The sequence below is a fragment of the Stegodyphus dumicola genome, chromosome X2, assembly GCF_044657685.1.
Source record: "Stegodyphus dumicola isolate Sdum_Otavi_A_Nest chromosome X2, ASM4465768v1".
Lineage (NCBI taxonomy): Eukaryota > Metazoa > Arthropoda > Arachnida > Araneae > Eresidae > Stegodyphus > Stegodyphus dumicola.
The window spans coordinates 81266674-81286994 of record NC_140781.1 but is presented as its reverse complement, the minus strand read 5'-3'; the positions used below and the strand labels follow the sequence as shown (position 1 = coordinate 81286994).

Here is a 20321-nt window from a genome sequence, read left to right as displayed (position 1 = left end):
TACTTTTCTACAAGATCTTAACCTTTAGGGAAGGGGCGAAACAAGTAGCAGCGCCCTTAGAAAGGTGAAATTGTTTTTTGTTCTGTAGAATGCTGGGGCGATGTTACAGTGGGAAAATCACAAAGAGAAGTAAAATTCCACTTTCCTGTCTCTCCTGTCTCCAAATTCCACTTTTTCTGTCTCCGGGCGTGTTTCAAAAGATTCATTGAAACGATTTTAATTTTATAGTAATTTATATGCTGACTTTAGGGTGGATCGATTGTTTCTGATGCATTGTCACTTTTATTATGACCAATGTAGTTTTCTTTAATACAATGTAAAACCTCCTCTACTGGATTTATAAAATAACCAAATAATTTTATACATGCTACTTAAGGAAGAACACATTTGATCACGGATGTTTTGTTAACATCAAATGAATGATGACTTCTGGGATGAGAAAAAATGTCTTAAAATTAATTAAGTTAATGCGCATGATGGAAATATGCTTGTTATACAATGCATATTTTAGTTAGAAAAGAAAATTTAATTTCATTTTTTGAATAAATGGATTTCTTTCCGTTATTGACACAAAAGAAGTTTTTAAATTACATTTGAAATCGATAAACATGGGAAGCAAAAAACTTGATAATTTTTTCGTATTAGTCGTTACTCGTAAAAATCGTGAATAAAAAAATATTACTAAAAAATGAAGCAATAAAATAAAAAAAGTCTATAACTGCAATAAAACCACAAAATCTGAAACTTTTCATTGGTTTTTTAGCACATTAGTATTTATAGTGTATCTATACGTAAACGGTGTAATCCTAATTTCCACGTTTTCTGTCTCTGGGCGTGTTTCAAAAGATTCATTGAAACGATTTTAATTTGATAGTAATTTATATGCTGATTTTCGGGTGGATCGATTGCTTCTGATGCATTGCCACTTTTATTATGACCAATGCAGTTTTCTTTAATATCATGTAAAACATCCTCTACTAGATTTGTAAAATAACCAAATAATCTTATCTGTTACTTCACCACCTGCAATAACAAAATTATACAGGCAAGGAGAATCTCCCTCCCCATAAGTGTGAAGATTTCTTTTTTTGTTTTGTTTTGTTGTTGTTATAACTATTCTGGTAATGGCAGATCGTCATCAACCTGGAAATTAGAAATGACGTTTTGATCCAAAGCACAGCTTTTACGACTTACTTCCTTAAAAGAATTTTGAATCATAATATTTGTTTCCCTGTTAAGACAGCGTTTCTCAGCCTGTGGTATTTGTATCCCCAGAGTTACGTGGTATAGTCTCAAGGGGTCAGCGGAAAAGAAAGATGTAATGATGGACTTTTACAGATAGATTGAAGAATAGAGAAGAGATAAAAAGCTGTTGTACTTAAGTTACAATTTAAAATGAAATCCTTCGTATTATTCTGGACTGACTTGAAAGAATAATATTCTGAACAATTCCACAGGGCAATTACTATTCTTCCATCGTTCACGAGAACTGTATAAAAGGAGAAGGCTTTCTCGTCCTACATTTACTTAAAAAATACTTACATGAACAGATTTTCCACGGCAAGTTCGGATTAGAGACTTTGTGATTTTCCGATCCAAATTTTTTATTACTGAGTGCTGCCGAACAGTCTCAAGGCTCCCAATAAGTGTACGCATACATTTTAAATTTGATTAAACGTGTACCAACGTATTCCGTTTTTTCATAACTGGTAAAAATAGAAACGTATGTGTATTTATAGTATCATTACTGTATTTGTACATATAGATGTTAGTAAATATACATAATTGGGGTGTAGTGGGAGATCGGGAGAAGTGATGAAATGCCATCGGGTACACGAATGTAAAAAGAATGAGGAACTCTGATATAAGAGATAAATAAAATCATATCTAACAGCTTATTAAGATTTTAAGTTTTCCTCCTCTTTATAGAGACCATTAGGCATTTTATTTCGCAACAAGGGACGTGAGAAATGCTTAATGCCCTCTCCCGGTCACCGAATGTTAGTAATTGATTTCCAATTACACCACAATGGCAAGCGGTAAAGAGGAAGAAAATACCTCACATCTTTCAATTAGATGTATGGTTAAAAATCGTTTAAACCCATATTAAGCTTCTAATTACTCCATGCATTTAACAATTTCGTAACATTCGGAGAAAAAAAAAGACAAGCTTTATATTTTGCAGGATTTTCGTGCAAAGTAAGTCATTTTCTATTAAATGAACAACTTTCCTAAACTTTTTGCGTAAACCTGTGCTACATTCCATTAGATTTCTATAGTATTTTGGGGATGTGCAATCATACTTTGCGGTTCAGGAAGATTTTTTAGCATTTTGAAACATAGTAGTTTAATTGGTTTTTCAATAACTAGTAACCTTTTATTCCCTGGCTACGCTAGTTATTTCTTTTGTCAGTTTATCCCAGTACACTTTTCACCTTTAAATTAAAACGATTTATAAGGCGTCAATTCATAAAAAGCTCCTATCTGATCTGAGTTTAAATTGTTGTCTTCATTATATCTGCACCGCTATTCACACTCCGCGTCCTGAATCTAGTCACTTACTGTTGTTTACAGGCATTGTTTCTGATCTATGCCAGTGGTCACAAACTCAGATTGCATGCGGGCGGAACGGAATGATCTAAAAAGAGCTGGCAGGCCAGAATTTTTCTCTATCTTAATAAAATAAAAAATGTTTGTCAGCAAAATGAAAAATATTTTAACTAAATTTAAAACTCGGCTTTCTGATGGCTTAACAATAGTGAAAGAGGTGCATGGGGCAAAAATGGTTGAAAACCACAGCTTTAAAATATGTTTGAGGCAAATTTTCAAAGATACTTTAGAAAGGCAAATTTTCAGGCTCCATCACCCTCCAAGTTTGGTTTGGTTTATTTGATTATGAAAACGTACTCGAGAGCTATTTGCCTGGAGGGTAGCGGTGCTGTCGTGGAGGACTTTCTAAGGGAAACTGGCTCGTATACACGTTACACATGAGGAAACCACGAAAAGCTCATGCAACCAGCCCTTTTGCTGGGATTACAACTGCCAGTGAGAAACCTCCAAAAAACCTGAAAACAGCTTAGCTGTTTGAATAGGATTGATTGCCCCAGGGACTCGTATACTGCCTCTTTTTCAGTATAAATCAGGCTGAAAGTATAATTTCAGTATAAATCAGGTTGAAAGAGCTGTATAAGCGTTCAAGTGAGACACATAGCTCGATTAACTTCCTTTTATATTCGAACTTCCAAACTCTGTTTTAACTCCTTCTGCTCAGTGGAGTTTTGCGCACAATCACGCGTGTTTAGTGTGACTGTTGAATATACACTTTGTTTGTATCATATTAACATATGTCCATAATAGATTTCTATTAGTCATTCAGTTTTTCTACTCTATGAAGTTCAATGCAACCTTTGCCAAAGGAAGAAAAACAAGAGAGCTCAAACAAGATAAACTGGTCTTCCACACTGGTCACACAAACTCGGTAAAGGCGAACGCTCGGTTAATATGAGCAAAATTTCGGTCCCAGCAGCGACCTATATATGATCTATAGAAAATTTTGTCAGTTAACGCGAATTTCTGTCATAACGAACTACGCATACTTTTAGTTTGCTGCGTCATTTAGCACGAACTTACAAAATTTATCATATATTTAACCTGTTGTTTCTTTGCTGTGGTTGCATTTAGAAGTATTCCTCTCAGTTTAATTGAAAACCTTACAGAATACACGTAGTCTTTAAATAATAGCCAGCATGAAAACCATTGCTCAACAATCTCGATCATGGCGTCAAATATGAGCTTCAATCGCGTTAACAGTCAGCTTCAATCAAAAAATGCAATTCTTCGTCCAGATAGGCCTTTTTTATTCTTTAAAAGTCAGCGAGTATGACTAATGTTAAATCTTTCACAGTCCCTGAATTAAAATTCTAAGGTAAAATTATTTATCTGTCTTTTTCCAGTGGTAACCGGAGCGAATTACTGTCTTCTGTCCTTCCTGAAATTCATTAGGACACAGCATACTAAGTGAACAGTTCCAGTTAAAATTTAAATGAGTTCAATTTACAATAAATATTTAAATAAATTTAATGGACTGTAGTTTAGCCAAATATAAATTTTCAGAGCGCACCAATATGTATTTATTCTCTGAAAGTTCCAGCAGCAATGTTCGATAGACCTTTATATGGCACTCTGATAGCTTTCAGGACTAAACAACTAACGTTAAATTGCAAGCAAGTAATTCATGACTAGGACAAAGAAGACATGCACAGACCTGCAGACAGAATATAAAATACTAGCGGAAGAGTATACCGTGGTGTACTGCAAAGAAATGGAATTGCTAGATCTATCTTATATCCAATGCTTAAAAATCGGTGGAAAATTCTTAATACTGCTGCATCGGGTTCCAGGAACAAATCTAAGCGACTTCGCAGTGCTAAGTAGAAAGCTGTGGAAACTTTACTTCTACAATGGTTCAATCATATGTGCGCTCCTAATGTACCTTTAAGTGGGCCTTTAATTCAATCAAAAGCAAACGATATTGCAAAAATTATTAGACATTCAAGATTTCAATTATTCCATTGTTTGGCTGTACCGCTTCAGAAAGAGACCCTCAATTTCATCATTAGTGATTTGTGATGAAGCAAATAAAGTTACTAAGAAGGAGCAAACAACCGGTTGCATGAATTTGACTAAGTCAAGGAAAAGTATGCCTCGTGTGATGTCTATAGTATGGATGAAACTGGACTTTTTTAGAAACTTTTCACAAGTCTTATCCTCAGGATAAAAGGTGAGAAATGCCATGCTGGAGCACGCAATAAACAATGCTTAACTTTTGTGCCTGAATGTAATGCAGATAGCAGTGACAAACACTGTCCTTGGGGACCGTTAGGTCCGAGAGACCATGTTGTTTCAAAAACATAAATGGTACGATACCTTGCATCTACTCTCACCATAAGGAAGCATGGATCGACAGCTCATCATTTCGTAACTGAATTCTTTATTTTAATAGACCAATGATGGCTCAGAATAGGCATATTCTTGTCACACTGGACAGATGACATACTATACTTGATCAGAATTTAACCAATGTAAAAGTTTATTGTCCTTTCCAAATGCAGCAAATTGTTAGCATTATTGCAGCTTAAGGACGTCTTATTGCAAGCGACTTGTGAAAGCTACAATTCGCACTACTAAAAGGGAGACGGAAACGCCAGCCTGGAGTATGCTTTATGCAATAAAAGCGTCCGAAATCTGTGTCCTCACAACATATACAGAACTGTTTCAATACAGCCTGGAGACATAAAGACGCTAATCCTGTTGGTGAGTTAGATAATAGCAACAAACCGCTTAACCTGACGAATGGAATATTCTACAAGACGTTGAAAACCCTGGTGTTAGTTCTGAGAAGTTTGTTGATGCAGATAGTGATGTTGCGGTGTTTGCTGCAGTGGAATTTGATGTACAAACAGTTGTGTCTGAGGTGCAGGAAATGTCATGAGAAGAATGTGAGGAGGACAATATTATTCTGCATACCCGCCAGAGAATGTTACATACCTTGGTGCAACCCTGGTGTTAGTTCTGAGAAGTTTGTTAATGCAGATAGTGATGTTGCGGTGTTTGCTGCAGTGGAATTTGATGTACAAACAGTTGTGTCTGAGATGCAGGAAATGTCATGAGAAGAATGTGAGGAGGACAATATTATTCTGCATACCCGCCAAAGAATGTTACATACCTTGGACACTGTAGAACATTTTGCTGCATCATCCGAATTGATCGCTAGTTTTACGAAAGCTATGAGTACACTTAGCCCTGAAGTTGCCAGATATTTTCGTTCTCATCTGCGATAGCGTAATATACAGGAATTTTCAGCAAAAGTTATCTGTAAATGCATTTTTTTAAAGCTACAATACAGTAATTGATGTAGTACTGTAGTATTTTCTGTTACGACATACATATATCCTAATACCTATGTAGCTATATATTAATATAAATGCTGTAGAAAAATTATTCCAGAATTAAAATTTGAGTCCCCACTTAATACGAAGTCTTTATTTTACGGTACCTTGAGATTCATGTTAACGAGGGTTTGCAGTACACCTAACAGGATAGTGCTATGCTGCTATACGTAAGTGTTACTAATTATTTTTACTGTTTCTGAAATTTCCAACTTTGTTTTTCATAGTCAAGTTGAGAAGTTTACTCACTGCTAAGTAAAAAGGTGCTTTTATTTGCAGTTTTTGCTTTTTTTTTTTTTAACTGCGTTACGATCCTCAGATACTTAATAGTCCGTTAAAATGCAAGCATATCAATGATTGAAGTTAAACAAATCTTCTCATGAAAGTGTTCCTAAAAATTTGAAAGTCTTAAAGAAAGTGTATTGGATTAGATCTTCATGAGCAAAAAGTATTAAAAAGTCCTTATAATCTGAAGTTACTAGTTGTAAAATTTAAAAGGAATATTGATAATATTTGTTCTAAAAGAGTCAATTTGATTTGAAAGATAAATGGATGAAACTTATTCCTTATGGAAGTAAAAATCAAACAACTTTCTAGTAAAAGGAAGATGAGATGGTATGCTGTTTGAATAAAGCCTGAAACAATTCATGATATTTGGGTATGGACGACCGAAAGCAAAACCTCCAATTACATAGTAGATCTGCCAAAAAAAGTATGGAAAAAATTAATATCAGTTCAAAAACGCGTAAATTTCATAACCAAATTGTTTCTTCTTAAAAAATTATGTTGTATTAGACATAATAAAAAGTTTAAATGCAAGAATATATTAAAAGTGTATAGAAATTAGCCGAAAAGCTGCGTATACAAGGTGTTTCATAGATCATGAGACAAACTTAGAGGGGTGGTGGAACGTACTAAAACATGCATTTTTTTATAGGAATGTAGGGTCTAAAGTGACGGTTAAGACAGGAACGGGAAAAAAAAAAAAAAAGACACGAGAGGAAAATGTGTTTATGTACAAAATAAACGCAAAGTGCTTCTTTGTAGCAATACAGTATTCATAATAAATGTTCAAAATTACGACCACCAGCAGTAATATATGCTTGGTAACGTCGCAGAAGGGATTGACGAACATTTTGAGAAACGACAGGCATTTCGCGAACTCTTGCAGCCGCAATGGATAGTCGTGCAACGAGGTCCACCAGTGAGTCAACGGAAGTCTCGTCAATGATGCACTTCAGATGGGCCCATAAAAAAAATCCAAGCTGGATAAATCTGGCGAACGGGGTGGCCATTGAACGGGTCCACCACGGCCAATCCATCGGGCCGGGAATGTCCCATCAAAGTAATTGCGGACTCGCGCGTGGTTAATGGGCTGGTGTACCATCATGCTGGAACCACATGCGATCAAGAACGACAGCCGGAACATCCTGCAGCAATTCCGGTAGCACCTCTTTCAGACAAATATGATAACGTATGCCATTTGTACGTGCAGGTAAGAGGTATGGGCCTATGAGGTAGTCGTTAACAATACCCGCCCACACATTTACGGAGAAGTGAGTTTGAAATGCATGTGGACGTGTGCCGTGTGGATTATGAATTGCCCACACGTGCATGTTGTGACTATTGAAGATGCCGTCCTGTGAGAAAGTTGCCTCGCCCGTAAATAGCACATCCGATGGGAAATCAGCCTGCGCCGCACACTGCTGCAAGAACCGATGACAGAAATGAACTCGAAGAGGGTAATCTGTCTCTTGCAAGGCTTGGACTCTCTGCAAATGGTATGGGTGCAAACCATTTTCATGCAATACTCTCCAAACGGCGGAGTTACTCAGCTGCAGACGACGTCCAATAGCTCTTGTACTTGTCTGACGTAATTCATGCACAATGTTCAAGATGGATTCTTCAATGCGAGGTTGTCATGCACTTCTTCTTCCACTCCTAGTGTCAGAGTGGCTTCAAATGACCCGTTTTCACACAGAGACCGATGCAACCTCTCGAACATTGTGTGCTTCGGCATCATGGACCTTATAAGAGATAGACTAACCCAGTGGGTGGGGCGCACGTCACTGACATGACGGCAAAAAAGAGTAGGGACTATCTGCTTTACTTTAACACTGAAACCTATGGCGTTTGTATCACATAACTCTTTTTAATTATTAAATGTGATACGTTGTATAGTGATGAGATTATGAAAGCCACAGTGTTTTCCAAATAGGATTTAATATATCTCATTAAAGCACTTTTACTGCATTTCGCGCATTTTTTTCAAGCGTAAATTCTTGTACAAACATCTTTACTTTGGTAAAACGGTAAAAACTCTAAGCAAAAATTTATGAACTTAATTTTGCTTACAAATAACGTAAAATTAAATAAGATTGATAGTACGTGATGCTTTGAAATAAATAAGGTAAAATTAAACAAGATCTGATTTAATTTAATAATTGCCTTTTTCAAAAACTATAATAACATTACGAAACAATAATTTATTTGATTATATCATCATTAACTTATTAACATATTTTATTAACATAAAACAACTTATTAACGTAAACAATAATTTATTTGATTATATCATCATTAACTTATTAACAAGTGGAATATTTATTTTAGTAATGTATTAAATTCGGAGCATAAAATTTTCTGAGTGTAATGAAGGGGGAAAAAAGGTAAAATAAAATCTAGAAGCCCTCAGATTTTATATTACGCCCAAAAGGAACCTTTTTTTTTAACGTTTTGTGTGTTACCTATAGTTATTGAATATCATGTTTTTTGCCCGTAACTCACATACATTTGAAAACAGCATATCTTTAGAATTTCCGCACTGGAGATAAAACTGTTATTTTCCGTACAGTGCTCGCTCTGAACTCGTTGAGTTTGTTAATCAAAAATTCGTTAAAGTTTTACAAAATATGAAATAGATTAAAACAAATTCGAAATTCGGCCATCCAGATGCCCATGTTCGAGTGGAGGATTACATTATTCAAAATCTGATGACTCTAGATAACTACCGTCATTTTTATCACAGTGCGAGAAACACACATGTATTCATGCAGATTCTTCATTATTTAATTTCTATTCATATAATACAGGGCGATAATATTTGGTAACAACAATTTGCAAGGAGACACGGACATTTACAGTAAAACAGCGCAAAATGCCGCTTCGAAACTAACAGCCTTTCTAAGCTACCGCCCCTTTAGACTAATAAATTAAATTAACAGTAAATAAAAAAATCTTATGCAGAACTAAAAATAAATTAAAAAAAATAATCACTATAAAATACAAGCAAAATTAATTATTACGGTTAAATACAATTTTAATATTAGAATTAAATGTATAAAACTTTTAAGGAGTCAAAAGTGTTTATCACTATGATGTATTATGAAATATAATTGAAATAAAATTCCTTTATAGAAATTGTGCTATAATACTCATCTATAATTTTAAAAAGCAGCACAATTTAGAATTTTAAACAAAACTTTCAAAAATTCGTTTTTAAATATTTTAGTATTTTTTACTTATTTACACCAATAAAAAGCATAAAAATTGCAACAGAAAATTCCTTGTTTGAAATTTTCTATTAGTTCAGATTTAAAATATTATTTTCTAAAAGAATAGTTACAAATTTCCTTACAGCATAGGAAAAGCTAAACAAATATTCAGCTCTGAAAGCATGCAATAGCTTTATAATTATTTGGAACGTTAATTATGCTTAATAAATATGCTAAATTTTTAAAAATCAATCTCAGTTTCAAAAATAAAAATATGTAGAAATTCTAATTTGTGAAATGAGGCGCTACAACCATCTTTTTCTTGATAATTATACACGCTGCAGTGGGCAACCACTGTTAAATTTCTGCAAGTCGTCCCTACTCCTCCGGATGTGATCAAGGTGACAGCTGAGAACGCCTCAGACGAGGGAGAAAACCCATTTGGGTTAGTCTACTTCTTATAAGGTCCATGTTCGGCATACGCCTGTTCGGATACCGTTCCTGCTACAACCGTAGCGCTGCTCTGCCGTTCCCATTAGCAGCACCATACATGAGATGCACGTGAGCTTTTTCCCTGTGCGTAAACTCACCCACGCTCGATATCAGAGCTGCAAATGATCTTCTGATGCATCAGATCGTGGTTTGTCCGGCTCACTACCGCCCTCTACCGCTGCATTGCCAGCTAATCACAGCTGTAGTTCCTATTACTGTTCCCTTTTTTGAACATTTATTGTGATTACTGTATTGCTGCAAAGGAGCACTTTGCGTTGATTTTGTACATAAAGACATTTTCCTCTCGTGTCGTTTTTTTTGCGTTCCTGCCTTAACCCGTCACTTTAGACCCTACATTCCTCCTATACAAAAAATGCATGTTTTAGTACGCTCCACCACCCCTCCAAGTTTGACCCATGATCTATGAAACACCTTATATAGGCGAATTGAATGTACAATCGCATAAAAGTAAAATGGAAACGTATAACAAGAAATATAAAAACAAACTTCTAATTTTAATTGGCAAAAGCTTCTTAACTCTTCATTTTAATTTGAGTATTTCTCCTCTTTTTTTTTTAAATAGTAATTTCTTATAATAACTTTTCTGGACTGCGTCAATTTTAGGTTAAGCCATATCATATGACTTTTAGATAACGCAGGTGATGCAAATGGAACTAAAGCTCCAACAGTCGATAATAATTTTAAAGCATGATTAATTATCTAATGAAAATGTATTGAAACTGAAACTAATCTACATGTAATTACGATTTCTTTCTGAACGCATAGTACTTTGCTTCTTCACCTCAGTCAACTAGATAGTTGTTGCTTGTTGCTTCTCATCTTAACAAAATGGTGTAGAAAACGTAAATGTTACCTTCTGGAACAGGCACGATTAATGGGCTAAATTTATTTGTGGCCCAAATGTCAATTCAGACAAAAATGGATACATAAAATCTGCCACTTCCCCATTTATTCTTCATTATGGATATTTTATATAGGTTTCAATATCTATCTACGCACTTAGCTTTGCATAGAATTCTTGTTGTGTAAATATTAGAAAAACAAAAATAGGTATCACTGGTTCAATGAAAGAAACCGGTCGCCTTCATTGACCCGGGGAGTTGCTAAGAATGGACATTTAGCTATTTACTATTTAATACAGTATCATCTTAATACAAGGCAATAAAATGTTTAAAACTATTTTGAGTATGATTCGTAAATATAAAATGCTGGTTAGAAAACAACAGGCCACTGAAAATATATTGAAAAGTATTCATAGTTTCGCATTATTCACAAAGAATTAGGATTTCAGTTTAGGCTTTATAATCATAAAATAGTTCTAAAGTGAGAATCTGCGAATAACATTGAATTTCATTTATTAGAAACAATTTAATGAAAATAAGAATTTGAAGGTAATTTCTAGTTAGGCTAGTACTATAAAATGTAACTATGCTAGTACCATAATTTGAAAGATTTAAAATAGCATAAAATAATTAGTAAACCTATTATTAATAATAGGCTGTAATTCTTATACAAATTACTACATCAATTATTCGTTATTGATGAGTTCAGTTGGATTTTCCGCAATAATGCATTTTGATCCCCATTCTGACACCAGTACCGCTTCTCCTAAGTATACACGATAGACACTACACTATACACGATAGACATTGAATCATATCTTCCTTGAAGTCATCACAACAGATAGCACAAAGCCACGAATCCTCACTGGAATTGATAGGCCTATTTACTGAAGGCAATTAAAGTTTAGCCTTTACTGTCTTCTCGGGGCCCAAAGTTTTGAGTCGTCTTTACACAGCAGTGCCTCTTCTTCCTTTTGTTTATTTTTAAGTCTCTTCCAGAATCTGCTTCTATGGCCTATTTGTTACCAGTATTGTTGAGCTTTGTTTGATCTCTTTCCAACTGAGAATTTAGATGGAATCGGAGAGATTTCTCCCAAAGACGCTTTAACTTTTGACAGCACTAATTGATCCATCAGCTGGAAGCGGTTCTGATTCTGTTCCACTGGTAGTTGAAACAGACTTTTTGCTCTGGAGACTGCATGTCATGTGACAGTCCACTGGTAGAAGCAGTTAGGCTTGTGTCAGGAACTTCTGCAACAGGAACATCATTTGTCTCAAACTGCACTGCTGCAACAAAATGAGAGTCTTGATATACAGCTCTGTTCATTGACCAAACTCCTGTTTTAGAAAAACCATTCATTGTTGTCCCTACTGTGTCTGCTTGTCCACATGCTTTCCCAAACAATCTTGCTATATGGAACTGGGTGACAACTTCTAATTTTCCTTTTCTCCGTCTCTGGCTTAGAAACTTGTTCCTTAATATTACTTAATCTATTTATTGCACATATACAATATTAAAACTATAAATAGGCATAAATTACGCAAGAAGTAATGAAAATCATTAGGATAATTATAATAAAATATTCATTTTACACACAAATTAAGGATACTTCGGTTTAGATTAAAATTAGATTAATAGCTTATAATTATTTTTATAGCAAAGAAAATGAAATCATTATCTAATTATAGATTTAATTACGCATGAGAACATTTTACTAAATCAGATATAGTGACATTTCGTTCTTCAATTTGAGAAGGTTACAAAATATTAGCCTCGATATGGTTTCCATTGTTGGACCACCAGCCAATTCATAGCAACGCAGGCTGGCTCATTGAAAGCTACTAGCAGTCGGTATGTAATAGGTCCCTGATTTTACTTATAGCAAAGTAAACAACCATTGTTAATATAGCCAAATAACGCTGATTTAACAGTTTCAAATGTTATCAGTAACAACTAAAACACTATGAAAGTCTCACTGATATCTGTATTTTCTTTACATTGATGAATTAGAAGAAAAGTACAAGTCTTATATTCATGTAAAGGAATTTTGTTTGAGGGTGGATCTTTTCTCAGTTAAGATACCGGTTTTCAAGCTTCATGTAGTATACCAAACAGTCAACAGGTAGCGCCTACTGTCAATAACCAGAAAATAATGGAGGTGGCTTAACGAAGGAACCGGCCCGTCGGTAGCAACCTTACCTTAATTGTCAGGGAAAATGGTGCTAATTCATGGACTTGAACTGTATTTTTTACACCTGAATTTCTTAACACTGATCGCTGCTCTATGCGAACTAGCACTGTAGATGTAATTATCTTTTTTTTAAAACTAAATTCAGTCATTTGTTGCATTTTTCAATATGCAAATTTCTTGTCAATAATTTTGAAATTCAGAAGCAAGTATTTTTTAGTAAAATAGTTTTTTCTCGCGATGCTTCGCTGCTTCTGTTGCCATTAATTTTTGTTGACGCCGTCTGGTTGCTCCTGTTTTTACCACTTGACTCCAATTCTTCCGCAAACATAGGAGAGAAGCTAAACATGGTTCAACTCCATGAGGTAGTCTTTCGTCACCCCATCATAGATGTCTGTTGGAGCACATCATCACAGGTGTCAATCAGTCACTGATTGGACGCAAAGCGTTCATACCACGTTAATGGAAATGGGGCTTAAAGTTACAGAAAACCTTACCGTATGAAATATGGAACGGTAGGAAACCGAAATTAAGTCACACACGAGTATTTGGCTGCAAAGCAAATTTTTACGTGAACAACAGGCGGAAATTTTATGAAAATAGGGATTTTCAGTAGGATACGGTGTTTTTGAAATAAAAGGCTTAGGATTTGTACAGATGGAAGGAAAAGAATAGTCAGCACAGAAGTTCTTACTACTGTTTTAAATAAGAGTTAAAAAAAGTGCTCACATATGATAAACATGTACAATGCAGTACTGAAGATTCAGAATTAATTCATTTCAGTATTTTACAAGTTGGTAAAGAAAGTAAGGAAGAAACATCTCTTGGCAATGATGAGACATAAGGTTCAACAGCAACTGAAGACTTAATTAAATATAAAGAAAAAATGTGTAAAGAAGAGTTTGTATTAGAACGACTACTATACATTCTTTTACATATATGTTCCGCCGGATACATTTCACTACAAAGCATTAGTAATATCCAGAAATAGAAATCCAGAAAGCTTTGGAGATATTTCACGCTTGCCAAAATGAGAACAAGAACTTTGTATCAATCCGGTGACAGAAGAAATAAAGTCTTTAAAAGAGAAAAATGCTAAAAAATTTGAAGAAAACTTGCAAGGGAAATGAATAGATGCTTTGAATGATGTTTAATACGATGAAATTAGTAAGAAGATAAGCTGAGCAGTTTTTTTAATTTCAAATAAAGTGTTGTTTTTCTTTGATACTTATACTATGTTTTCTCTTGCACTAGAGATTATGATTCTAAACGCCGTAGTAGCGTATTTAATTGCATGCATGTAATTTTCATTAAACTCTGTCTATCAGTTCTGGAGATAATTTACGTAATCTAAAAATTCTCTTAATTTTCAATACCAGGATATATTCGTTTGTATCAAAATAAGGCGGGCGATCTTGCTTCCATTAATCAGACTTTTAAGTCTGTTCGAAGTACTGAAACTGCTCTTTAATTCTGTAGAATAATAGCCCAAAAGTTGCAGCTGTTTTCCTTTGAAATCATCGAAGTTTTGAAATTCTTTTCTCTAGCATAATCAACATTTAGCTTTCCTTAGTAGCTTTAAACAAATTGAAGAAATGATCCCATATAGTATATTATTGATTTTTCAAAAGATTTATAAAATTAAATTTAAAAAACGCACTGTAAAATATTATCCCGATGTCAATAACAAACTTGCAGAATAAAAAAAACCGACAAAACAATTAATAACCATTATTTTATTATTAATATACATATAAATTTATATCTTAACCGGTTGGACTAAAAACTGACTTTATAAGGTTTTTCTCCCATTTTCCTAGCGTGCTTTCGTGGTGTAGTGGTTCTGCATGCTGAGCCGGTATTCTAGAGGTCCGTGGTTCGATTCCCGGCGAAGGCGGTTGCTTATTCTTCATCTTGCCTGCCTCAAAAAAAAAAAAAAAAAAAAAAAAAAAAAAAAAAAAAACTAATGTCTCTACAACTTTACTTGAAAATTTGTCATTAGTTATTTCTTAAAAACAGAATCGCGTTATTTGAAAGTATGTTAATATAAATGATACTGATAACAATGGTGAAGTAGGTATAATGTTCTAAGCAATTCGTTTCCTTTAACTTAAAATCAGGAGTAGAATCTTGAAGCCTATTCGGTTGCTAAATGATAGAGAGAAATTTTTGTATATTTCTCTGAATTAAGTTATTCCAATGAAAACATATTTGACATTTTATGGATTTTGCTTTCTTTATGACTGTCAAATACTAATTGCAAATGTACATTTGAATTTGAGTTAATTAATAATATATTGACATTTTAGAAGAATGAGAGTGGTTTATCAGCTGTCAAATATTTGTTAATTTTAAAATAAAGGAAGGAAATACTCTACCAACAATATTATGAATGAATTAAAGAACAGAGTTCACAGTTAAAAACAATATTCATAGTAGAGTTAAATGTAAAATACTACGAGTCATGATTTCTTTAGATATATGATATTTGTTCACGAACTGATTTAAAGAACCGATTGAGCAAGTGAAAGCCTGATTCTGGAAAAAAAAAAAAAAGAAATCTGTGGCTGTTTAGGAATTCATCCACCGAGAGTTTTTGTTAGAAGCGTGCAACAAAGTTCAGTTCCCTTTTAAAGAAATAAAAAAAATGATTATCTTCATATGTTAAAAGTGAGTTTAATTCTTAACATTTCCCAACATTCTGTAAACATTACATTCAAAAATTTCATTTTTAGTTATGTAGAAAAGAGACTAGGGGATATGAAAATTACAGTTTGGAGAAATCAGTTGAGGGAGCTAGCATTTGATTAAGTCGATTTTTCCAGTCCCACTGCTCGTTCGATTCTTTTCACTCTTCGCTCTCGCCTTGTTAACCGTTCCCGATCCCAGCTGCTCGTTCGATTCTTTAAGATCTTCACTCCATTATCGCTATTCGTTCCCCATCCTTTTCATCAAAGCTATTATTAGTGAGTGGTGATTAAAAAACAAAAAAGAGTCGTTTCAGTTCGTTGAATGAATGGTTCTGAGCTGATTCCATTATACAGCATTTTGACCATCTCTAGATTCTTTTACATATATTTACTATTTCTACTTTATTTATTTATTATTTGCCTAAAATGAACTGTTAACAGCTAAAATATTTTATTTTCCATAAAACCCCTTCTCCCCAAAAGTAACAATTTTCAGTTATTTTCAGTTTTTAAGCAAATTACATTTTTATACTGAATTCACTCAAATAATTTATCACCATAATAAAAAATGCCGCCATTTCACGATAAAGCCTTCATGTTTACACAAAGTGGGGTCATTAGAAATAAATACGCAAGCGTTTGATACGTTTCTCTGTCTTAATTATACACTAAATAGGAAAAAATTTACTTAACTTTATTTAATTTTAATTTTTAATAATCTGGTGTCTCAAATGCAAGAGAAGAATTACCTGAACTCCATTGATAAACCAACTTAGCGTCGCCGCAGGTTTGGAAGGGCCAGAGCTGCAAGTGACATTGACTTTATCTCCTACTTCATACATTGAATCTGCACCTTCTATCACAGGAGGCTCCTTCGGCAAAACTGCACAAAGAAGAGAAAATTAATTAATGGCAATAAAAAATTACTTTCATATTTAGAATAAAAATTTTAACATATTTATGCACAATTTTGTGGAATGACTTTTCATATGTTTAAGAATACACCATTGTTTTGGTTTGGTTATTTTATTTGATCGTGGTAAAGCACGCAAGGGGAACTTTCTTAAACTTTTCACAACTAAAACGCCCAATACGGTCCATCATTCAAACGACCAACAGCAACTCGAACGGCCGAGATCGTCCTGTCCTGTTTTTTAGCCTTTCCCTGAAGTATGATACAGCCTAAGGCGCAGTTCCCCCCTACCCAAATGCATTTTATCAGTTTATTGTAGACAGCTTGACCTAAAAGCATTCTTTTGTGATTGCTTATTTTTAGTGGAGCAAAGCTCCATTAGTCAATTATTTTCATTTACTTCATCTCGAATATGAGGTATTGAAGGAACTGGAACGGAATTGAGAAATATTACTTGCATTTCAAGCAAGACAGTTTTAACACAGTTCGCGTACAAAATATATAAAATGAAAAATTACAAACTGTCGAAAATGTTTTGCGTAAAATCCAGTTATCTATTTGTGTAGAAAAGAAAAGAAACAATATAGTAATCCATATTTCCATACATTGGTACAATTTTCTGAAGATTCTCAGACTTTTAATGCTGTATCTTTATAAATTAATGTTATTTGAAAAAACAGAAAAGCACAGATTAAAAACTAAAATATAAATTAACAATTCATTGTTTTGAAAAATAAAATGTAATTTCGAAATTTTTAGGCGAACAGTGTCGTTAAAAATCGGGTAATCAGTAATAATATTTAGAGAATAATATTTATGACAGTGCAATTCAAATGACAAAATACAATGCATGTATTACGTATAACATTTTAATGAGAAATTCTTATTATTGTATAAACAACTTTCACGGCAGATTAAGCATCATACCGCTTTCTTGTTGGTCTGACAAAAGACCTTGTCTGACCTGCAGAGCCCTTTTACAAAAGAGTATACATTCAGGGACTAATAGAAACTCCTTTATTAGAAACTAGAAATGATATAATTTGAAACCTTCAAACCTCTTTGCTCGTTAATGATGGCGGGAAGAAATCATTGTGGATCTCAAATGGAATTTCAGGATATTCAGTATTTTAAGCATACAGGACAGCGAAGGCCTTGGTCTTCTAAAAGTAAAGAGAAGATATGCTTTCGCGGAGGATTTCCCAAGAGATAGTGGCTCATATACATTTTACACATATGAAAAAAAAAAAAAAAAAAAAAAAAAAAAAAAAAAAAAAAAACACGATAACATCATGCAGCCAGACCGCTCGCTGGAATCGAATCCATGTCGAACTTTTAATGTTCAGCAGCTTCAAAAATACTGAAAGTTTTTTAAAATAAATATTACATCAGATTATATTTTATGATCTCATTATATGCAATTATTTCTTAGAATCTTATATATAAGTCAGTTGCATGAATGGTATGATAGTAATCATTACATAACCTAGTGGTTGCTCTGAAGCATTTTCTCAATTCTTTTAAGGAAACTAAAACTTATTTCCCAATAAATATTTCCTTAGATTACTGGCTACGCGTTTTTTCAGAAATGCATCTATGTAAGAATAATTATTTATTAAAGGTATATCTAAAAAAGCTAAGGAGGTTAAATTTAGAGCTCGTCTTTCCGCTTCAAATTTTTAGCTGGATTACGTGATTTAAGGAAGCTATGTCAAGATTCGCTCGAAGAAAAGTACTTTGAGGATTCTTAATCTCTCAACTTCAGAATTAAAATTAAATTTATTTGACTCTGAGCTCATTTTTTAAATCTTTTTTTTTGGAAGAATTACTAAATTAATGTGTAATGAATGCATTTTGTAAACAACATTTTGCAATAATAATTATATTTCTGGCTTCATTGACTGATCATAATGATTCGAAGCATAGCTGAATGTTAAGTCACTTAAAATTGGCTTATTACCAATCCATATTCGTGACACTGTGCCAAACGCAAGTTTTTGCAACTCAGATTTATATAAATGATTATTAAACGGGTCTGATATATATTAGAATAAATATTCTTTTAAATATACTAAAAATATTGCCTCAGAATGCTGTCAGGTGTTTAAAAATGACTTGTGAGATATGCAGAAAAATTTCTTCTTATGGATACATTAGGCATTTAATCATCAAGAAGGACTGTTTTTGGTGTCTTGTCCAAAAGTTAGTGCAGAAAATTACCAAACTAATCTAAAACAGCTCTAGCGACGTCGACGATCCTAGAAGAATATAGTATTACTTTCAAGTAACCACTTTGAAAAACGCTGTATGTTAATTTTAGAAAATATGAGGAGACGTTTGGCGTCAGTCTAAGATTTTATTCAGCCAAATTTAATTTTATAAATTTAATATTTTAACATCTAGTATTGTCATACATAAAGTTTCGGTATGATAAGAAACAATTTATTCCCAGGCACACTATTGTTATTATTCTTTTTAATAAAAACTGTTCAGAAGTTTTTAATAAAATTTAAAATAACAATTAAACTTTTCACTAAAAATTTAAACATTATCCTACATATTTATTAAATAAAAATATATTTCAATAAAATACCTAATTTGTCTTTAATTATTGAAATTTTTATTACTTTTTACTAAAAATTTAAATTATTAAATTTTAAATTATATACATATATATATACAAATTATCATGTGAAAACTGTATATTATTTTATTTATTTTTAATCGGTAGCCGTATGTCCATAATCAATCCTTACCAGAAATATCTAGTCGTGGATATCTTAATATTTTGAATGATGATGAAAATCTGTCATTTATAGTCACACGGAAGTCACATTTTCTGAAATATTGTTGGAACTACACGAGAAAGAAGGGAAAAAAGAACAAAATGTCTAATTCCTGATAAATGTATCATTTTGGCCATATATGACGTCTTAATTTAGGGAAGAATTGATAATTGGGGAGAAATCAAGTCTTGGAAACTTAACACGTTCTAAATATACTGAAGAAGAAAAGTCAATAACAGTAATCATTACTAATTACTAATTAGTAATAATTACTAATTACATTAACAGTAATCATTACAAATTGAGTGTCAAAATAGAGAATGCTTACCGTAGACTCTTAGTTCATCCTCCGCCTTGACAGTTTTGAAATGTGGAGCTTCGGATGATACTTCACAGCCGTAGGTCCCTTCTGTATTGAGATCACTGCGCTTTAAATAAACGTGACTGGCATTGGACTTGGACAGCTAAAGAAAAGAAAATATTCGATGTTTTTACCGTACCCATATTCATGACAAATTTATAAACATTTATAAAATCCCTCGAAGTTGTATGATTTCTATGGCATTTCTTCTATAGATGTATGATTTCTATAGAAACTCATTATGAGCTCTGCTTCGCTAAATCATTTCTGTTACTGCAGCAAAATTGAAGGTTTTCAATGAAATCTCATATTTTATTTCTTATTAAGACGAACTATAATAAACGCATAAGTTCATTAATTTAATTAAGAATTAATTTTTTTATATCACTGACGTGAATTGAGTAACAGCTTACGTCAATATCCATACATTCTAGTGAAGAAACAAGCCAGAGACAGAGATACAGTGAGGATATATAATGCTCACTTAAGGCACTGTCAAACAATTGAAATCAGCACGTCTAACTATATTATCTAATAACCACTTATAATAGCTCGGTGTTCTAGTGCTTTTATTAGGTTTTGACC

The 20321-nt window shown here is 33.3% G+C and overlaps 1 protein-coding gene across 2 annotated transcripts in view; it reads right to left on the bottom strand.

Annotated features, from left to right (window-relative positions):
- The window catches only part of LOC118203550 (uncharacterized), a 390320-nt gene that overhangs the window by 67853 nt on the left and 302146 nt on the right, over nucleotides 1–20321 (bottom strand). For both annotated transcript variants that reach the window (XM_085808993.1, XM_085808994.1), the window contains exons 3-4: nucleotides 19704–19839; nucleotides 16426–16559 (exon numbers count right to left, since the gene is read on the bottom strand). In XM_085808993.1, coding sequence (XP_085665119.1) covers nucleotides 16426–16559; nucleotides 19704–19839 — 270 coding nt within the window. The remainder of the gene's footprint in view (nucleotides 1–16425; nucleotides 16560–19703; nucleotides 19840–20321) is intronic.